Source organism: Thunnus maccoyii, chromosome 17 (genome assembly GCF_910596095.1).
Source record: "Thunnus maccoyii chromosome 17, fThuMac1.1, whole genome shotgun sequence".
NCBI lineage: Eukaryota > Metazoa > Chordata > Actinopteri > Scombriformes > Scombridae > Thunnus > Thunnus maccoyii.
In genome coordinates this window covers 8,093,104-8,116,150 of record NC_056549.1, presented here as the reverse complement: position 1 = coordinate 8,116,150, position 23,047 = coordinate 8,093,104, and the positions used below count along the sequence as shown (strand labels likewise).

The following is a 23,047-nucleotide window of genomic DNA, read 5'->3' as shown; positions in this document are numbered from 1 at the left end:
GGTTGAAACACAGTGGAGATTGTGCCTCTGGAACCAGTTGCCTCTGCATATTAGACTGGCTCCCAAACTGCCTGTTTTTAAATCCTGTCTTAAAACACATTTTCATTCCCTGGGTTCTAACTTAGTATGAGAGTTGAATTGTGTTGTCTTTTTGTCTGTTAAACTGGTCTTTGTGTCTTTATTGTGTTGTTTATAGCACTTGTTATCTTGATTGTACATCACTTTGGGCAGCTGTTGTTATTTTTAAATGTGCTTTATAAATAAAGTTGAGTTGAGTTGAGATTGATCCAGTTTACTACGATGTGCTACGATGCCAAATGGCTCATGCTAGCTTTCACATAGATGGCAAGAGCCAATGCAGTTTGTTGGATCAGCTGACATGAACAGCTGATGTCTCCCAGACTAGCTCTGCAGCAGCAGCCGGCTGCTCCGATGACATCAGAGCCAAAACTATAACAGAAATGACAAAAATAACCGTGAAAAATGTTTTTTATGAAACATGAGTATCACAAAGGACGACCCATACAGAGCAGTGAGGCCAATGTTTAAAGGAAGAATTATGACCTGATGGTATCCACAGCCTGAGGGGCATTTTCAGATCGAGGAAACCCAGCATGATAAGAGTGACGGGAATATAATGATAAAAATATTTGTTATTTTGATGTAACATGTAGAAATACTCAAACTGAAACAAACACACTTCACATGCAAAGTTGTCTTTATTGAAAAACATTTTTTCCAGAATAAAGTGACAACATTCAATCTTTCATTAATGTTGTAATCAATGTTGAAAAAACTGCCATTTTAAATTGATTGACAGCAAATTAAGCTATCAAACCCATCACCTATTGATAGTATTACCAGTAATACAACAGTGATATGAAAGATTGTTTTATAGACGATGAAAAAGAAAAAAGATAAAAAATGATTGTTGGACTTTCAACTTCAGTGAGTGTTGAGAATCCTCTGCTCTGCTACCATGGAGGCTTTCTCAGGTCTTCACTGATTGTGAACACTCAAGTATTCGGTTGTGCCTTTATTGCCTGTGTTGAGATTTCTTTTGATAACATTCAACCCAGCGTCGTCATACGCCTTCATAGCATCTGAGTTGACAAGCACGGTGATGGCCTTAATGGGTTTTTTAAATTCATCTTGCTTGAACCACAGGTACACCTCGTTACCTTTAGTCCCCTCGTTGAGATTAACACTAACTTGCTTGTAATTTTTACTCTTAAGGTCGTGAAACTGACTATCATTAGTGGAGATTTGCAGATCATTGAGTGCAAGCTTGGGGTCAGTGGTCTGACGGTACCAGATGAAAAGAAAGACTCCTCCTGCACCCCTATTAGTATTTTCATCCACACGGATGTAACCATCCTGAAAGAGATCGAGGTCTAATATGGAGGTTTGAGTGGCAGCGACGTCACAGATGTATGTTTGTCTCTCTCTCTTCACCCAGGCGTGAATCCAGTTCCCTCCAGCCTTGCGGTTCAGATCGCAGGCCAGTCTCTCCCAGCCAGAGCCAAACTTCTGGCTGTCAGGCACTGCATCTATAGTGACATCCATGTCCACTATGGGAGTATCGTAGTCTTTGTCGCACCCACTAAAGTACCAAAGGTAGATGTTATCACCTCTAGCTCCAGCATTGAGATCTTTATCGATCTTTGTGTATCCTGCCTCTCTCAATCCAGCAATCATGTCACTGTTGAATGTGACTTGAAGCCTGGTGATTGGTGGTACACCGCTTTCTTTTTTGTACCAAATGTAGATTTGTTTTCCTCCTGCCCCTTCATTCAGATCAACATCTATTTTCTTGAAGCCATGTGATTTGAGCTCTTTCTCCTCAGTTTTATTGAGGGACATATCCAGATGCGTGATGTAGTTGCCATGTGTTGTAGATGCCATTGTGGGTAACTGCATTAAAGAAAGACGAATCATGAGTAAACAGAATATGTCATAAAGTTAGCAGCATGACTTTGCCTTTTCAGGTGAGCTCCAGTATAATTATGACAAAATAAAATTACACTTCTGAAATAAGGATCACCATTATGAAATCTAAAATCAATAATATTTTAAAGTGCATGCATACAGCACAAATGTACATCATTTCCACTAAATGCAATCAGTTAAGATCTGAAATAAAATGGTCCACATAAAGAAAATCAATACATTTTTGAACACTTGTGTGTCTGCTGACAATAAATGCTGTAAAAAGTCAATTGATCCACTGAATTCACTGTTCTTACCAAGAACAGATTCTATGGCTCATTGTGCAATCACTCCCTGTGAGTTGTGTTTTTTCAAAGACCTCGTCAAACAAAATATATTTAACATTAATTCAGTTTTCTCACACTCAACTTCTGAACTTCTGCCACCATGTAGTTTATATGAAGCATTTATTTCCAACTCATATTTGCTACATACATGTTAACTATATTCACTACACACAACAAGCACAAAAGCTATCCAAGCCCACAGCCTGTGTACGTGTTATGTCCAAGGCTAATTTCCATCCAGATCCTCGGCTCTGAAATGAAGCTTTGATAAAAGTTCAATAAGGAAGATCTCTTTTGTCTTCCTTCTTCCTCTTTTCCGTTCTGCCTTTATTTCACAACAGGAAAATGCTATTTCCTCCTGTTTCATTTCACCTCGTCACTTCTGCTTTCCCAACCTGTCATTGCATTCTTTAAATATTATTGCAATTCTGCCCTTCTGTCTTTCAAACCTACTATTGTTTAACTCATCACTTCCATGATATCCAGGGAGACTCGTCCAAAGGTTTTACAACCTCCTGCTGAGTCCACCACCACCAGCGTCTAGACTCCGGGGAACCCTGTCATAACTGGGCCTACACTTTATGCTTCACATACATTGAGTCTAATTGAGTCACTAAAAATCATGTTTGCTACATACATGTTTACTATATTCACTACACACAACAAGCACAAAAGCTATGTGTGCGAATTATGTCCAAGGCTAATTTCCAGCCAGGTCCTCGGCTCCAAGATGAAGGTTTGATAAAAGTTCAATGAGGAAGATCTCTTTTCTCTTCTTCTCTTCCTCTTTTCTCTTCTGTCTTTATTCATTCTTTAAGTATTAATACAATTCTGCCATTCTGTCTTTCAAACCTACTATTGTTGAACTCATCACCTCCATGATATCCAGGGAGACCCGTCCAAAGGTTTTACAACCACCTGCTGGCTCCACCACCACCAGCATCTAGACTCCGGGGGACCCTGTCATAACTCCTATCTTCATATGGGTCTACGCTTTATGCTTCACATTAATAAATAAAATAATAATATAATAAATATTGTTATATACTTCCAAACAATCTCCACATATTGAATGTTAGTCAGGAGAACTTAGGCTTATTTACTTTACGTTAGCCTAGCTCGTAGCTGGTAACTTTGGGTCCTTTTCATGGCCATATTTCCCGCCTCCTTGCTCCTCAGGTGACACAGAAATTGTTTCAGCCACCGTCATGAAGGTCATCTCATTTCCCTTATTAAAGTTTGGGGGAGCGAGGAGGCTGCCTGGAGGAGGCTTGAGTGAGGACACAAGAGACTATACTTTTATCAAACAGACACCACTTTATTGGAAATCTATAGTGATTGGACGCTGCAGCTGATTGGACTGATCTGATACTACATCACAGTTTTGTACTGGAACAAATAACAGAACCAACTCAGATGTAACATCACTTCCCAAATTTAGGTTTTATTTGTTTAATGATTCCCAATCTGTTTAAAATTGTTGTATTTGTGTTCACTATAGGTCTGATTAATAAAAACAACTTTCATTCATCAGCAAGTTTTTTTTTTTTTATCACTTTCTCATTTGAATCTGCATCCTGGATAATATAATATAGTCAGGAAGAGGAAGTGAGTCTGTTGTCTTTTAGCATTAAACACATTTAATTAAATATCGGTTACTATGAGGCTGAAAATCTCTGTGTGTCAGGTAGAAAATATGTTGACATGAACCATTAGCCTAATCATTCCTACAGTATATGAGAAATTGTCATCATAACATGGACCTTGAAATAATGACTTTACAAATAGAATTTCAGGATAATCAGATTCAAATATTACATACATTAAAAACAAGATTGCTGCCAGTGTAAATTGCACATGTGCATTCATCTGCACAGTAACTTTACAAACTTTCACTTCTGCTGTGAAAAGGCACACTCCCTGTCTCTTGATTGCCCAAGCTCCCTCTTTCTCTCTCTCATTTTTTTCAGTGAGTAGGTTAAATGACATTTAGTCATTCTTATCATTTAATTTATTTTCATCCATTTCCAACAGGCATGTCAAAACCCAGTAGACATTAGTCACATGCAACAGGTTTCTCCCAAACAAGTCTTACTTAGACACAGCTGCAGCTACACAGAGTGCATTTTAAAATCCTACCAATTACATATAAAGCTTTACATGGACAGAGTACATCAATGAGCATTTAACTACTTACTTTCTCACAGAGCTTCTTAGATCTGCTGGGGAGAGTCCACTGTTACAGAACAGGCAAGTCAGAAAAAAACAGGAACGAAGAACGCTGGAAGGCTTGGCAAAACATACGAGACAATCTGCTAGAAAGCAAACGGAAGTAGACTGGTATTTATGCTGAGGGAATACTGAGGGCATGAACTGCAGTTGAGGATATGGGCAGGCAGTTCGGTGGAATAGTTGATGCTTTTCCTGAAAAATGAAGATACGCCTTTTACATGAAAATTTCACAATAACGATCCTGGCCATACATTTATGGAGTGTGAGTTTTTCTTTGTAAATGAAGGACTGTCCTTATGTACTTTTTATAGCCCAATTATTAAATATATATTAATATATTAATATTAAATATCTATTCTGGTAACTAATGGCTGGATTCATCAAGACTATTTGGATAAGTACAACAATCCTGCTTTTGTTTGTGTCTAAATTAACACCATTATATATATATATATATATATATATATATATATATATATATATATATATATATGACCTTTTCATCATTGTGTTATCAGCCTGGTCTATTGTAGCATTTTAGTTTTAGTTACAAATTAACTGAGATTCTCCTGAAAGTACTACTATGTTCAGAAGTAATAATGTTCACAACCTGTACAAGGTGTTGTGAAACTCATGGGAAGTTGTTTTGCAGCTTCCCATGACCTTAAAATACAGTGGCTTATGTTGCAATAGAAATGTTGACATTTTTCTTTGTAAATGAAGACAAAGGAATTTCACAGTTATGACCTGCCAAGATGTGCAATGACACTAATTGCCAACTGTTGATTCTTCAGAATTCCTGCAAGGGAGTAATAAAGGCTTATCTTATCTTAGTGTTTTCAGTTTGATGTGTTTTATGTTGTGTGACCATATGCTTTAGGGAAAGATCCTGAAACCCCAGTCTTTCACTGACCTTAAAGGATGGGTTCACAATTATTCAAATCTGTCTTAAAAAAGGTGCACAAATTAATACTGAAATAGGTTTTTCCTTGCTTTAATTGCTCCTTCTGTTCATATTGGCCATTAGAAGATCTCTTCATAATGCACTTACAATGTAAGTGATGGGGGCCAAAATCCACAGTCCTGCTTCCATGAAAAAATGTATTTAAAGGTTCAATGTGAAAGAATTGGCACGCCAGCCCACCCTCATTGTCAGTCACTGAATATAACATAACATTTACAGTTTACAGTGAATCTGTGTTATGGTGCTGTCAAGATATCAAAACACTACGGAGACATTAGAGCCAGCAGTAAATTAAAATCAGATCAGAAAGCAGTTGCACTACAGAGATAAGTTGCAACATAACTCTAAGTAACAACTAATTATTTACACATATAGCCAGAGGGTAGGTGTAAATCATAAAATGTCACAGAGCTTACTAAAGGTAAAACAGCAGTTTTTCTGCCACACAGCATCATTTCTTCATTAATTGCTGCCATTTTATAACAGCGATCTAGTAGAGACCTAATTTATTGATATAATATTTCAATATCAATCTAGCTTAATACGATGTGCTACGAATTGAAATGGCTCATGCCAGCTTTCACATAGCTGACATGAACAGCTCTGCAGCAGCAGACGGCTGCTCCGACAACTTCGGTGAAACTTTCCAGGTAGGTGTTACTTGGATAAACTGACCACATACTGGGAGTCTACATGGTTACTTTCTTGCCTGAAAAAAAAATTACAGTGACTCACTTTCACCCCTGAGGTACAAACGTAGAGCTTTCTAGCTGGAAGAATTATTGTGAAAATAGAGTTAACATGTCTAGATGTTCTTTGTTGGTGGATTTGCTCCTACCTGCCTGATTTCAGAGTAAAGTGTTTTAACCTTACCTGTCCTGTGTTCTCAGTGAGGACAGAAAGCAGACCTGTCCCAGATGACCTCCCAGATAGCAAAATCAGATTGAAACATTTAAATGTCATCATGTAGAAGTATTGAGTCTACGTTGATGCCCAACATTGAAACCAAATTTAAAGCGCTCTTTATGACTGATGTTGAATAAACACCAGATTTTCAACCATAACTGATCAATACTGATTCAACTATCATCTAAAACTCAGTCTGCAGCTATTTTGGCTGATTATATATTGAAACAATGTTAGTTATAGACAATTTTGATTCAACCATCATCTAAGTGGAAGTCTACATCTAAAAACTTGCTTTTCTATGATTTCTATCTTGGCTGCAAACCAATTTCCCTTTAAGGCACAATAAAGATACTTTGAAAATATTCAATTCATTTTTTTGTGCTTTGACGTATTTTGCTCAACATATAATAAAAATATTCTAAAAAATTACTAAGGCAAGTCCTTTCCAAAAAGTGAATGTTTTGCATTTAAAGCAAGTCTCACTAATGAGTTTTTTGCTGAAATACATCTGAACATACCTTATGAATTTGAAACTAAGAAATACAACATCCCTAGAATACTGTACTTTATATGAAGTGGTCCAAACTTAGTAAAACTCACATTACACACTAAACCATGTATTGTTGGCAGATACTAACGTGGTATTATTAGCTTGTTCAAAATGACCTTTGCATATGTTTCAATATAAATAGTGAAAAATTACATTTGAATTACTGAAAAACATGACAGAAAACATGCTTTTAATATTCAGATTTAATTTGGGAAATGTAACACAAACACATAACTGACCAGTAACAATGTTATATCTTTTTTAAAGATCCCCTTCAGACATTAATAAAGACATATTGGACCACAATTGGCTCCAAACCAGTTGTGATGTCACAAATCATGCTTGTAGGCCCGCCCCTTAAAATTAGATTTTCAATGAGCAAAGCAGTGTTAACGTGAAAGCAGTGTTTAAAGGTTGTAGCTGCTCAAAGTGAAGATTAGACCTTTACTGTTACAGATTTTACAGCAATGACTCTTATTGTTGCTGTTGAGTGAAAATCTCACATGTCCAACTTTGGAGATTACTCCAATTCTGTTAATTCTTAACAGAAAACACACAAACTCATATGAAATAGTCATTGAAATAGTTACTGCTCTCTGTAATTGTTCCTCCTGTTCATACTTGCCCTGAAATACTGCCATACTTAAATGTAAGTGATGGGAGTCAAAAAATGCATTGTTAAAATTCAACTTAGGCTAAAATGAAGGTTCAACAGCCTGAGTTAGACAAAATCAAGTGGGTACCCTCCACATTTGCAGCTGTTTCAATATGAAATTCCTAAAATAAAGAACTTCAAGACACAAGACAAAACAGACCCAAAATAATAGAAGGAAATGTATACAACACAAGTTACCCATCCATTATATTTTAGACATGGACTTTAGAACTGCATATTTGTTTTGTGGTTGGTGGAGAGAAGCTGTGGTGCCTCACTCTGAAAACTGAATGCATGAACGTTAGAATTCCAACATGCATGTATTATCACGTCATCACCAGTAATCTGCCCAGGACTAGTTCCTCTCAAACAAGCTCTAATTTCCCCTGTGGTTTAGTTGGACAAGAAGTAAAACTTGACAACACGCTCTGCAAAGCTCTGAGAAACTCAGACACAAAAAAATCTAGAGAAACAGAAGAAGCAAAGCAATAAACTTTATAAACATTATTACTGTATATGTTTGAAGATTTCTTCACCTTGTCATTTTCCACTAAGTGAAGACTTACTTTATCTTTGATTTGTATAATCTTAATAAGTACAAATCTTTCTTTTCAATTTTCAAACTGCCAGGATTTTGCATCCATTGATCTTACTATAGTCATGGGGAGGTAATGTCAATGAAACATACTTGAGTAATACATGGATGTGATGGCATGAGCTGGAAAGCAAAGAACACAATTCAGCTTCTGACTAAAAAAGAAAAAAAAAAATCCTTTTTATGTAAGTGCAATAAATAAGATGAGACATGAATGTAATACTGACATCAAAACTAACATTAAATTATATTTAAAAATATCATTAATTTAACAATTAGGCTGGCTTAGAGTCTACAGTTAAGCAGCTCTGAGGCTTCACACCACTAAGTGAGGTTTCCAGTGTGAATTCAGTTGAAATTTACAACATCTTAAAAGGTAACGCCTGTACTTTTTTTTTAATTACCAAAGAGATTATAGATCAACAATATTTTTTGTGCACTTACCAACTCATTAAATTATGAAAATACCCAGAGTTGCCACTTTACTTTAACTGTGGCCAGATTAGTCTGCATTAGTTAGTACAGATCAATTTTATATGTCTGCCTGTTATTGACAGGTCAGGAGCTGCTCTAACAAACTGACACCTGTCTTGTGTACACAGAGTCACAGTGTTATAGCAGAAGGACATGCAGAGGGTTCATTCTGAGCTGAGGCTGAATTCACGCCGTGTAATATCTGAATGTGAGAGAAAAACATGCTATTCAAGGAAATGACTGATGCACGTAAAAGCAGTAACTTTAGAAAGTTCTTGAGTAACAAACTAATATCCAACCAGGATTTAGATTCTGACACATAGTAAACCTCCGCTAATGAATGCGCTTTAATACGGACTGAATGAATGAGGAAATGAAACAGTTGGCTGGTTCTGTAAGAGGGAGGAGACAGAGAGAAAGTTGGGGTTTCCTGCCAGCGAGCAGCTAAGGTTCACAGAGTCAGTTACTGCGGAAACTGACCAAGTTTAATTTAGCTCTCTTTCTGAAACTGAAAACCCAGAGTTTCCCTCATCTCAGGATGAACGAGCTAAGAGTTTTCACTAAACCCACTTTTTGAAACAGGCCCCAGGCCTGAACACTTCAACATGTCAATATTGATTCAAAGTCATAGTGGCACCTACTGACAACAGGAAATCAGCCTAATGTGACAAACATCATCCGATTTACATGAAATTTACATGGTGTGGTCTACACATGATATAGAGCAACATGACATATAATTAGTAGGTATTCTCAAGCGCCACATAGTGGAAAGAGGAAGTGATATTTATTTCCTACATGCCATGTCCATTATTCATGAAAATATTATACATGAAAATAGTATATCCATGTCAGGTAAATGTTTTGCTGCATTAATATTTCACTTATGAAAACTAACATTCAATTATATTTAAAAATATCATTAATTTAACAATTAGGCTGGCTTAGAGTCTACAGTTAAGCAGCTCTGAGGCTTCACACCACTAAGTGAGATTTCCAGTGTGAATTCAGTTGAAATTTACAACATCTTAAAAGGTAACGCCTGTACTTTTTAATTACCAAAGAGATTATAGATCAAAAATATTTTTTGTGCACTTACCAACTCATTGAAATGAAAATACACAGAGTTGCCGGTTTACTTTAACTATGGCCAGATTAGTCTGCATTAGTTAGTACAGATCAATTTTATATGTCTGCCTGTTATTGACAAATTGAATATTCTACTGATCAGTAGCTTTAACTTGTGTAATTTTAAAATACCACCTGAATAAGTGGTTTATGAATACACAACCTTTTTTTCCAGAACTCCAGAACAGCTCAACAGAGATTTAACATTTAAACATTAAAGGAAAAAATGTTTAGTAGTGACAGGGTGAAAGGGTCTCTTCAGATTACTGTAATATTTGAAAAGTTGAGAATCTCAGAGTCAGTCTTACAATCAGAACACCATGAGAGAGACAAGAGTTCACTTTTCAAATCTCATTTAGTTTCTCTTTCTGTCCATCTGCAGCTGCTGAAACAATGTCACACTGGTTGTGGTTAGAGAAAAACAGGAAGGTCAAAGAGTGAGAAACAGCTTACTGAAAGTCACAGACTTCACCTTGCAGTGAGAAACTCATGACTGTCTTCAGTGTTTGCATATACAGTATATTGGCTGAGGACTTTTTTGTTCCTGATTCAATGATGACATATTTGTTAGTTTTCTTTTAACTTTTTTTTGGATTCACAGAAGATGATTCACCTGACTGATGGTCAGTCTTTTAGAGCTTGGCTTTTCCATCACACCATTATTCATTAAGGCCTGAGCACCGAGTAGTACGAAGGCGCCATTATAATGCAAGGAAGTATTGTTTTCTGTCCAAATGAATCACAATTTTTGCACATGCATCACAAGTGGTGAACATTTATATGTTTTATGTGTCTTGGACATGTTTAAGGGAAGAATTATCTGACCTGACTGTATCCACAGTCTGAAGGGCATTTTCAGGCAGATTGATGAAACCCAGCATGATAAGAGTGACGGGAAAATGATGATAAAAACATTTTTATTTGGATCCAACATGTAGAAATACTCAAACTGAAACAAACACTATTACAAACACATACAGTCATCTTGTCTTGTCAGAGTAGTTTCATGACATTCAATCTTTCATTAATGTTGTAATCAATGTTGAATAAACTGCCATTTTAAAATGATTGGTCGACAGCAAAGTAAGCTATAAAACCCATAGCTTATGATAGGTTCTTATATTACCAGTAATACCACTTCAGTGAATGTTGAGAATGCTCTGCTCTGCTACCATGGGGGCTCTCTTTCCTGATAAAAACAAAGGTATTCAGTTTTGCCTAGATTGCCTGTGTTGAGATCTCTTTGGATAACTTTCACACCAGCCTGCATATACCACTCAACAGCAGCTGGGTTGACAAGGATGGTGATGGCCTTAATGGGTTTACTCTCCTCTTGCTTGTACCAAAGGTACACCTCGTGACCTATGGTCCCCTCGTTGAGGTTAACATATTTCGAACATCTTACAACTTTGTTGTAATTTTGGTCCTGAAGTTCCTGATGCTGACAATCATTGGTGGAGATTTGCAGATCACTGAGTGCACGTCTAGAGTCAGTGGTCTGACGGTACCAGATGAAGACATATTCTCCGAGTGCACCTTTATTAGTATCTTCATCCACACGGATGTAACCATCCTCAAAGAGCTTCATGTCTGATTTGTAGGAATCAGTGGCAGTGACGTCACAGATGTATGTTTGTCTCTCTCTCTTCACCCAGGCGTGGATATAGTTCCCTGCATTCCCACGGTTCAGATCACAGGCCAGTCTCTCCCAGCCGGACTTAAGCTTCCGGCCTTCATCCTTTGCATCTGTAGTGACATAAATGTCCACTATGGGAATATCATACTCTGTGCCCCCCCTGAAGTACCAAAGGTAGATGTGATCACCTGCAGCTCCAGCATTGAGATCTTTATCGATCTTTGTGTACTCTGCTGCTCTCAAACCAACAGCCATGTCATCGTTGAATGTGACTTGAATCCTTGTGATTGGTGGAGCACCATCTTCTTTTTTGTACCAAATGTAGATGTATTTTCCTAATGCCCCTTTGTTCAGATCATCATTTATTATCTTGAAGCCTTGTGCTTTGAGCTCTTGCTCCTCAGTTACATTGAGGGACACATCCAGATGTGTGATGTAGTTGCCATGTATTGTAGATGCCATTGTGGATAACTGCATTAAAGAAAGACAAATCATGAGTAAACAGAATATGTCATAAAGTTAGCAGCATGACTTTGCCTTTTCAGGTGAGCTCCAGTATAATTATGACAAAATAAAATTACAGTTGTTAAATATAGATCACAAATATAGAATCTATAATCAATAATATTTTAAAAGGTCATGTATACTGCACAAACGTACATTGTTCACACTGAATTCAATCAGTTAAGATCTGAAATTTAAAAAAAAGGTCTAATTAGCTAATTTCCAGTCAGGTCTTTGGCTCCAAAATGAAACTGTGATGAGTTCAATAAGGAAGATCTCTTTCCTCGCGTTCTGCCTTTATTAAACTACAGGAAACGTTATTTTCTCCTGTTTTATTTCACCTCGTCACATCTGTTTTCCCACACTGTCAAAATCCTTGCATTCACAATTCCAACATCACCATACCTGACCAATGATATTTCTACCCGTGTTCCTTAAGCCAACCAATCTAGATGCTGTTCTTTCAATATCGTTGCAGTTCTGCCATTCTGTCTTTCAGACCTACTATTGTTCAACTCATCACCTCCATGATATCCAGGGAGACTCGTCCAAAGGTTTTACAACCACCTGCTGGCTCCACCACCACCAGTATCTATAGCATGTCATGCGTATTGCGTATGAGTTTAGCATCTAATTATTAAAACAATGCCAAAGTGAAACAATTTGAAAATCATCACAGAGGTACTTGGTAACATGTTGTACAAGAATATGGTTGAGTTTGCTGATAACAATTTGATAAGATTTTTTAATAGAATTTTAAAAATCTGCCTATGTAGAAATTAATAGGGTATTATTATGATTTTAGCATCTAATTATTAAAATGCTTCAGTAAAACAACATGGAATCATCACAGAGATACCTGGAGACTGGTTGTACAAGAATATGCTGGGGTTTGCTGACAACAACTGCTGCTAACAATTAGATTTTATTATTTTATGGATTTTTTTAAATATTAGAATCTATAGCACAGATTGGGCAATTGGTTTTGCTTTGCTATGTGATTATTAAAACATGCTGTAGTGAAAGAACAAGAAAGTAATGACAGATGTATGTATTTCCAACAAAGGAAAATAATTTTAAAAAAAAGAAACTCTCCTGTTTTAAACATGTAAACTTTACCGTTTTAAGCAACCTTTGAAGCCTTTCGAGTATAGTTTTCTGAGTTTACGAGGTGCCCTTGAATGCACCATGAAGTCCTTTTGGTGGGTCTGTCAAAGTGTTTGTGGGAGAGAGAGAGAGAGAGAGAGAGAGAGAGAGAGAGAGAGAGAGAGAGAGAGAGAGAGAGAGAGAGAGAGAGAGAGAGAGATGCACTTCCTCTTAAAATGTAACAAATGTAAGCACACTCAGCTGTACAATATGTGACTACATGTCACAAACTGAGGGTCACATAATTAAAACATCACTGAATATGACCAATAATTATCTTGACATAGCCTTATTATACATCATCATTACACATGTGGTTATTTTTATATGTTCCATTAATTACTAATGTGAATGTCATATTGTTGTTGTATTATCTTGATTTAACACTGTTTCTATGCTGGGGACTCACAAGTTGTTCAAAACACAAAGAAATCAGAGAGCATTTCCTCTTCAAATTCGATCAGAAAATCCCTCCCAGACGTTCTTACGCTCACAAAAGACAGACTAATTCAAACCCTTCTTGGACAAGACATATCACTTTTTAAGATACTTTTTACCCTTTTGTTTCTCTTTTCTGTTATTTCATTGTATTATATTATATTGTTTATATGTGACTTTTGCTTTGGCAACATGTGTGATACCAACAAAGCCAATTAAATTGAAAAAGAGAGATAGATAGAGAGAGAGAGAGAGAGTTGCTGAGCTTATCAATGCACGATGCGCAGCTCTGCAATTAAATAAGATTTTAACTATTTTAAATAGTAGAAAAAAAAGAAAATTAATATGTGGTCAGTGTTCTTCCGCATTTAGTGTCTCGCAGTGACTTTAAGCTTTCACTTTCACTTCTGCTGTAACGATATCACGGATGTATTATGAGTGAATACACACGCTTCCTCTCTCTTGATCGCCCAAGGCTCCCTCTTTCTCTCAATTTTTTTTGGTAAGTCGGTTAAACAACATTTAATCATCGGCATCATTTAATTTATTTCCATTTATTTTCAACAAGCCTGTCAAACCCAGTAGCCATAAGTCACATGCAACAGGTTACTACCAAACAACTCTTACTTAGACACAGCAGAGTCCAGCTACACAGAGTATGTATTTTAAAATTCTACCAATTACATATAAAGCTTTACATGGACAGAATACATCAATGAACATTTAACTACTTACTGTCTCAGAGAGCCTCTTAGATCTGCTGGGGAGGGTCTGCTGTTACAGAGTGGAGTGAGGTGGTTTGGGTTAGGGTAAAAATCAGAGGCAGAGTAGGGGCGGGTCTTCACAGAATGCGGGTGCCTCTTCTGCTGAGGAGGGTCCTCTGTTACAGAGTCAAAGTGTACGGTGGCCCCTGAGGACAGAATACAAACTCAAAAGCACCTTTAGGAAATGGGCTCGCTTAATGTTGTGTTTTCACTTTTGTATATGATTTAATAAACTATTTATTTGTTGTTTTTTTTATTTGTAGGTAATTTCTCTGTATATTTGGGTAATCAAGTGTTTACTGGCCCTCTGACTTCACTTCACTCTCCCCGCTCGGCCGGTTTGCACTGTCTCAGCTTTTAAGGAACATTTTTATGAACTTGGCTTCTTGTCTTACCTGTTGCAAGGCAAGTTTATTTGTATAGTATATTTCAACATCAAGGCAATTCAAAGCTCTTTACATAAATCATAAAAGGCTTCAAGACCAAATTTAAAATAAACATATTATAAAAGACATTTAGATACTACTGCAAAAAATTAAATGGAAAGTAAAAAATAAGCTAACATAGAATAAGACAGATGAACGGGAAAGTAAAAATTACAGTGCAGCAACAATGTAGTGCAAGATATGAATCAAAAGCCACAGATTTGATTTAATAAAAGGCAGCGGCAAACAGAAAAGTCTTCAGCCTTGATTTAAAAGAACTGAGAGTTGCAGCAGACTTGCAGATTTCTTGGAGTTTGTTCCAGATATTTGGAGCATAAAAACTGAACACTGCTGCTCCATGTTTAGTTTTGACTCTGGAGACAGAAAGCAGACCTGTCCCAGATGACCTGACATCAACATCCTATATATCATGTTATCATGTTACACAGAGCCTGTGAAGTGTGGATACATTCATCCACTATTTTAATATTTTGATGAAACACTGGTAGAACTTTTCAAACACTAACCAGCAAATTTCATTTCATAATTTCATTATGCAGAGGAGGAGTAGAACTGCAGAGTTTAAATGTATTAATTATCCCATATTAATTGTTTGCATAAAATAAGAAGCAGCACTGGTTACCAGCAGCTGCAGCACACATGACAACACATCAGCTTTATTTTCATTCTATCATTATCAGCATGTTTGGATTGATATATATTGAATTTGTAATTTGGAACTTCAGGTGCTTCACAAAGGTGAACTCATTTCTCTCTCTCACTCAGCCTCTCTCCCCCGTTTCACCTGTTACTGCATTTAAAGGGGCTGAGAGGAGCTTGGTTAATACTGAAGTTCACCCCGAATCCACCTGCTGATTCTGTATTCCTCCCACTATGTATTCAGCCTCTTCTTCATGTTGCACCTGGCTGCTCCTGGTTTGCTCCAACGCTGCTACAAATCTTTCTTAATGTTTTATAAAATCTCAAGTATGCAGAGTGCTGAAGGTAAAGCATCATTTCTCTGTCATACAGTGCCTTCAGACTGTAAGAACACTATCATTTTTATCCTGCAGTAAAACCTGATTAATGCCAACATCCATTATACCTCATCAAAGCCTGACCCAATCAGTCTGCAACCGAATATCTGAAATATTTTCACTGAAAATAGCTGCCTGGGGCTTTGTTAGAGTGGTGAGACGACACCAAAACAGTTATGTTGTGGGCCAAAACAACTAAAACAATTAGCTGATAGACGCTAAAAGCCCTGTAGACCTGAGTTAAACTGTGGAGTTGTGTGATGATTCTCAGTGATTCACTACTACTGACATCTTTCACATATAGTTATTTGATCAATTTAAAAAAACAATTGATAAGAGCAGCTTCCACCTTTTCTGGCACTTAGACACCTATTTATATATTATATATAGAGAGAGACAATCTCGCAGCAGTGGGTTCTGAAAACTTTGACATGTTATTAGTTGCCAAAACTGAAAGAGAAATGACAAAAATAACCATGAAAAATGTTTTTAAGAAACATGAGCATCACAAAGGACGATCCATACAGAGCAGTGAGGTTAATGTTTAAGAAAAGAATTATCTGACCACAACCTGAGGGGAATTTTCAGGCAGATTGAGGAAACCCAGCATGATAAGAGTGATGGGAATATGATGAAGAAAACTTTTTTTTATATTGATCTAACATGTAAAAATACTCAAACTGAAACAAACACACTTCACATGCAAATTTGTCTTTATTGAAAAGCTTTTTTTTTCAGATTAAAGTGACAGAACATTCAATCTTTCATTAATGTTGTAATCAGTGTTGAAAAAAAATAGCCATTTTAAATTGATTGACAGCAAATTAAGCTATAAAACCCATCACCTATTGATAGTTTCTTATATTACCAGTAATACACAATAAAAATGTTTTATAAATGATGAAAAAAATAAAGATGAAAAAGATGAAAAATGATTATTGAACTTCTCACTTCAGTGAGTGTTGAGAATGATCTGCTCTGCTGCCATGGAGGCTTTCTCAGGTCTCAGGTCAGGGCTTTCTCATAATAACACAGGTATTCAATTGCACCATCATTGCCTGTGTTGAGATTTCTTTTGATAACGTTCATACCAGCCCTCTCATACGGCTCCACAGCAGCTGAGTTGACAAGTATGGTGATGGCCCTAATGGGTCTGCATCCCTCTTGCCTGAACCACAGGTACACCGGGGGACCGTTGGTCCCCTCGTTGAGGTTAACACTGACGGAGGTGTAACCTTGCTGCTGAAGTTGCTGATACTGAGTATCATTGGTGGAGATTTGCAGATCCTTGAGTGCACGTGTGGGGTCAGTGGTCTGACGGTACCAGATGAAGACAAAGGCTCCTCCTGCACCCCTACTAGTATCTTCATCCACACGGATGTAACCAGCCTGGAGGAGATCTGCGTCTGATCCGTAGGAATCAGTGGCAGTGACATCACAGATGTATGTTTGTTTCTCTCTCTTCACCCAGGCGTGGATCCACTTCCCTTCAGCCTTGCGGTTCAGATCACAGGCCAGTCTCTCCCAATCATAGCTAAACTTCTGGCTTTCTTCCTCTGCATCTGTAGTGACATCAATCTCCACTATGGGAATATCGTACTCTGTCTGCCCTCTGAAGTACCAAAGGTAGATGTAATCACCTCCAGCTCCAGCATTGAGATCTTTATTGATCTTTGTGTACCCTGCGTTGATCAATCCAACAGCCATGTTATCATTGAATGTGACTTGAAGCCTGGTGATTGGTGGAGCACCATCTACTTTTTTGTACCAAATGTAGATGTATTTTCCTCCTGACCCTTTGTTCAGATCAACATTTATTTTCAGGTAGCCTTGTGCTTGGAGTTGTTGCTCCTCATCTGTATTGAGTGACACAGCCAGATGTGTGATGTTTGCCATTGTGGATAACTGCATTAAAGAAAGACAAATCATGAGTTAACAGAATATGTCATAAAGTTATCAGCATGACTTTCACCTCTCAGGTGAGCTCCAGTATAATTATGACAAAATAAAATTACAGTTGTTAAATACCAATCACCATTATGGAATCTAAAATAAATTATATTTTAAAAGTGTATGCATACTGCAGAAATGTACATAGTTTCAACTAGGGCCGTGCCAAAATACAAATACGTTATTTGGCAAAGCACAAATAGTGGGGTTTTTACAAATATTTGTTTCATACAAATATTCTAAAAATGATTTGTTTTCACGAAGAAAGAAAAAAAAAACATGTCAAATACCAGCGTGCAGGTCAGTTACATTGCTATCTCAATCTCTCTCCTCTGCTCTGTTGTTACATCTATCAGCAGGTCTCAATGAGGGAAGTCACATCTACCTGCTGCATTATGTACAATTCCTAATTTGGACATTTCTCCCGGAGTTGAGGGTGTTCCACAGAGACAAAGCTAAGCTACTGACACATGCAAAGTACTCCCTAGGGACTCCCCATAACCTGTTGTTCCCCTTCTCCTTTCCACAATGTTAGGTTGTAAAAAATAGGAAATAAATGAAAAGTCACCTGAAAATAATCGCCTTTGAAGTTGCTCCCTACACGTTACACGGTGTGCTGTCTCTGTGTTATGGGTGTATAAATAGGTAGAGGTCTGTCTGCAATGAGGCGATGAGTAAAGTTTTAGCTCAGTAGTCAGCGCAGTTGTCTTTGATCTGGGAGACTCGGTGTGGGGAGTTAGTTTATTCATGAACACTTATTGTAACACTTTAATTTTCTAAAATGAAAAGCGTAATAAAAACAAAAACAGGATTTCTAAGCCTCTATCCACCATTATTCAAAAACAGACACAAATAAATTTGCTGCCTCAACAAATACAGATATAAATACAAATACTGGGCCCTTTGCACATCCCTAGTGTGTACGCTGTGGTGTGTGTGTGTGTGGGCTTATTAAATGTTGTTGGTTTTGTGTGGTAGGAGTGGTGGCTGTCATGCACCTTTATTCTGCATAAGTGCACACAGTTTGTGTGATGTGATTATTTGCAAGGAGCATTTTGCTGAAGAAACTGTTTGTTTTGGTGATAACTCTCATTCCCTCCGCTCTGTTTGATAGTTACATTGGCTGGACTGAGTTAGCGTCTTATTTTTGTTTCAGGGTAGGGTCAAGATAAAAAAAAGTCACACCCCAGCCACCCCCCTCCTTCTGATAAATAACAGAAATAAAATTTCAAGAAATGCAGACTCAAATAATTAATACATTAAAACAATGTCGCTGCCAGTAGAAATGGCTCATGTGCATCCAGTTTCTGCGCAGTAACTTTATAAACTATACAAGCTATAGTGGATATGAAAGAGTGAATATGCACACTCCCTCTCTCTCTCTCTCTCATTTGTTGTTATGGCAATTCGGTTAAACGATATTTAGTCGTTGGCATCATTTAATTTATTTTGATACATTTCCAACAAGCCTGTCAAACCTATAGTATTAGTCACATGTGCAGATTACTCCCAAACAACTCTTACTTAGACACAGCTGCAGCTACACAGAGTGCATTTTAAAATCCTACCAATTACATATAAAACTTTACATGGACAGGTTACGTCAATGAACATTTAACTACTTATTGTATCAGAGAGCTTCTTAGATCTGCTGGGGTGGGTCCTCTGTTCCAGAGTGGACTGAGGTGGTGAGGGTAAACATCTCTTTATATACAGTCTGTGATAAAAATTATCAAAGGTCAGAGCCAATCAGAAGCAGAGTAGGGGTAAGTCTTTGCAGAATGCGGTTGGGAAAAAAAATAACCCACATGGGACAGAATGATAAACACTACGGAGACAGAAGGTGCCTGAAGTTCTCATGTTTGTCAAGAGTCTTCTGCACATGTTGGACAGGATGGAAAACCACTGCACAGCTCTCGGTGGTTTGAAACCTCCACACATGTTGCACCTCAACATGCCAGTTATGTGACAGCAGGTATTTACCATCAGCTGTCAACTGCTTTGCCAAACCAGATAATATAAATTATAATTAAAATTAGATAAAAACAAAGGAAAAAAATCTAAACTAATAAATAGGGCGAGGGCGAGGACCCTATTGTTTTTCGTGTGTTTGTTTCTTTCTTTCTTTATTGTTCCACCACTTGAACCCTAAATTTGACCCCCTAAACATGCTCAAAAACTCACAAAATTTGTGTGTGTAACAGGCAGAGTGTATGTTATGCACCCGCCTGTGTAGGCACTATACTATCAATAGCGCAATTGCTCTCTGCTGCCTCAAGATAGCAATGTGCCTGACCACACCTCATTTTAAGACCAACATGCCCATGGGCAGAGGCAGAATAGGGGCAGGTCTTTGCAGAATGCCTCTTCTACTGGGGAGGGTCCTCTGTTACAGAGTCAAAGTTTAAGGTGGCCCCTGAGGACAGAATACAAAAACAAAAGCACAACGAGGAAATAGGCTTGCTTAATATCATTTGTGTTTTCACTTTTGTATGTTTTAATGAGCTATTGATTAGTTGATTTTTTTGCCAGATGCGTGATGTAGTTGCCATGTGTTGTAGATGCCATTGTGGGTAACTGCATTAAAGAAAGACGAATCATGAGTAGACAGAATATGTCATAAAGTTAGCAGCATGACTTTGCCTTTTCAGGTGAGCTCCAGTATAATTATGACAAAATAAAATTACACTTCTGAAATAAGGATCACCATTATGAAATCTAAAATCAATAATATTTTAAAGTGCATGCATACAGCACAAATGTACATCATTTCCACTAAATGCAATCAGTTAAGATCTGAAATAAAATGGTCCACATAAAGAAAATCAATACATTTTTGAACACTTGTGTGTCTGCTGACAATAAATGCTGTAAAAAGTCAATTGATCCACTGAATTCACTGTTCTTACCAAGAACAGATTCTATGGCTCATTGTGCAATCACTCCCTGTGAGTTGTGTTTTTTCAAAGACCTCGTCAAACAAAATATATTTAACATTAATTCAGTTTTCTCACACTCAACTTCTGAACTTCTGCCACCATGTAGTTTATATGAAGCATTTATTTCCAACTCATGTTTGCTACATACATGTTTACTATATTCACTACACACAACAAGCACCAAAGCTATGTGTGCGAATTATGTCCAAGGCTAATTTCCAGCCAGGTCCTTGGCTCCAAAATGAAGGTTTGATAAAAGTTCAATGAGGAAGATCTCTTTTCTCTCTTTTCTCTTTCCTCTTTTCTGTTCTGTCTTTATTCATTCTTTAAGTATTAATACAATTCTGCCATTCTGTCTTTCAAACCTACTATTGTTGAACTCATCACCTCCATGATATCCAGGGAGACCCGTCCAAAGGTTTTACAACCACCTGCTGGCTCCACCACCACCAGCATCTAGACTCCGGGGGACCCTGTCATAACTCCTATCTTCATATGGGTCTACGCTTTATGCTTCACATTGACTGAGTCTAATCGCTAAAAATCCTTCTCTTTTGCTAACCTCAATAAATATTGTTATATTCTTCCAAGCGATCTCCACATATTGAATGGTAGTCAGGAGAACTTAGGCTTATTTACTTTACATTAGCCTAGCTCGTAGCTGGTAACTTTGGGTCCTTTTCATGGCCATATTTCCCGCCTCCTTGCTCCTCAGGTGACACAGAAATTGTTTCAGCCACCGTCATGAAGGTCATCTCATTTCCCTTATTAAAGTTTGGGGGAGCGAGGAGGCTGCCTGGAGGCGGCTTGAGTGAGGACACAAGAGACTATACTTTTATCAAACAGACACCACTTTATTGGAAATCTATAGTGATTGGACGCTGCAGCTGATTGGACTGATCTGATACTACATCACAGTTTTGTACTGGAACAAATAACAGAACCAACTCAGATGTAACATCACTTCCCAAATTCAGGTTTTATTTGTTTAATGATTCCCAATCTGTTTACAATTGTTGTATTTGTGTTGACTATAGGTCTTATTAATAAAAACAACTTTCATTCATCAGAAAGTTTTTTTTTTTATTACTTTCTCATTTGAATCTACATCCTGGATAATACAATATAGTCAGGAAGAGAAAGTGAGTCTGTTGTCTTTTAGCATTAAACACATTTAATTAAATATCGGTTACTATGAGGCTGAAAATCTTTGTGCGTCAGGTAGAAAATATCTTGACATGAACCATTAGCCTAATCATTCCTACAGTATATGAGAAATTGTCATCATAACATGGACCTTGAAATAATGACTTTACAAATAGAATTTCAGGATAATCAGATTCAAATATTTCATACATTAAAAACAAGATTGCTGCCAGTGTAAATTGCACATGTGCATTCATCTGCACAGTAAACTTTCACTTCTGCTGTGAAAAGGCACACTCCCTGTCTCTTGATTGCCCAAGCTCCCTCTTTCTCTCTCTCATTTTTTTCAGTGAGTAGGTTAAATGACATTTAGTCATTCTTATCATTTAATTTATTTTCATCCATTTCCAACAGGCATGTCAAACCCAGTAGACATTAGTCACATGCAACAGGTTTCTCCCAAAAAAGTCTTACTTAGACACAGCCGCAGCTACACAGAGTTCATTTTAAAATCCTACCAATTACATATAAAGCTTTACATGGACAGAGTACATCAATGAGCATTTAACTACTTACTTTCTCAGAGAGCTTCTTAGATCTGCTGGGGAGGGTCAGCTGTTACAGAACAGGCAGGTCAGAAAAAAACAGGAACGAAGAATGCTGTAAGGCTTGGCAAAACATACGAGACAATCTGCTAGAAAGCAAATGGAAGTAGACTGGTATTTATGCTGAGGGAATACTGAGGGCATGAACTGCAGTTGAGGATATGGGCGAGCAATTCGGTGGAATAGTTCATGCTTTCCCTGAAAAATGAAGATACGCCTTTTACATGAAAATTTCACAATAATGATCCTGACCTTAAAATACAGTGGCTTATGTTGCAATAGAAATGTTGACATTTTTCTTTGTAAATGAAGACAAAGGAATTTCACAGTTATGACCTGCCAAGATAGTGCAATGACACTAATTGCCAAATGTTGATTCTTCAGAATTCCTGCAAGGGAGTAAAAAAGGCTTATCTTATCTTAGAGTTTTCAATTTGATGTGTTTTATGTTGTGTGACCATATGCTTTAGGGAAAGATCCTGAAACCCCAGTCTTTCACTGACCTTAAAGGATGGGTTCACAATTATTCAAATCTGTCTTAAAACATAAGTCAGGTGCACAAATGAATACTGAAATAAGTTTTTCCTTGCTTTAATCGCTCCTTCTGTTCATATTGGCCATTAGAAGATCTCTTCATAATGCACTTACAATGTAAGTGATGGGGGCCAAAATCC

The 23,047-nt window shown here is 37.3% G+C and overlaps 2 protein-coding genes across 3 annotated transcripts; both read right to left on the bottom strand.

Annotated features, from left to right (window-relative positions):
- Positions 1–756: 756 nt before the first annotated feature.
- LOC121882520 lies at positions 757–22,355 on the bottom strand. The gene is made up of 2 exons (XM_042390838.1): positions 22,345–22,355; positions 757–1,914 (listed from the first exon to the last, which is right to left on the bottom strand). The coding sequence occupies exon 2, from the start codon at positions 1,903–1,905 to the stop codon at positions 1,000–1,002; it is 906 nt and encodes a 301-aa protein (XP_042246772.1). The 5' UTR covers positions 1,906–1,914; positions 22,345–22,355; the 3' UTR covers positions 757–999.
- Positions 10,714–14,375, bottom strand: LOC121882519. Of its 2 annotated transcripts, XM_042390835.1 has the most exons (3): positions 14,243–14,375; positions 13,043–13,131; positions 10,714–11,890 (listed from the first exon to the last, which is right to left on the bottom strand). In XM_042390835.1, the coding sequence occupies exon 3, from the start codon at positions 11,879–11,881 to the stop codon at positions 10,952–10,954; it is 930 nt and encodes a 309-aa protein (XP_042246769.1). In that variant the 5' UTR covers positions 11,882–11,890; positions 13,043–13,131; positions 14,243–14,375; the 3' UTR covers positions 10,714–10,951. The 2 variants fall into 2 exon arrangements, with proteins under 2 accessions (XP_042246769.1, XP_042246770.1); XM_042390836.1 differs by lacking the exon at positions 13,043–13,131.
- Positions 22,356–23,047: the final 692 nt, after the last annotated feature.

Bases quoted from the DNA above. Each gene is read 5' to 3' on its own strand.
- LOC121882520 (XM_042390838.1), bottom strand. From the start codon at position 1,905: ATGGCATCTACAACACATGGCAACTACATCACGCATCTGGATATGTCC.
- LOC121882519 (XM_042390835.1), bottom strand. From the start codon at position 11,881: ATGGCATCTACAATACATGGCAACTACATCACACATCTGGATGTGTCC.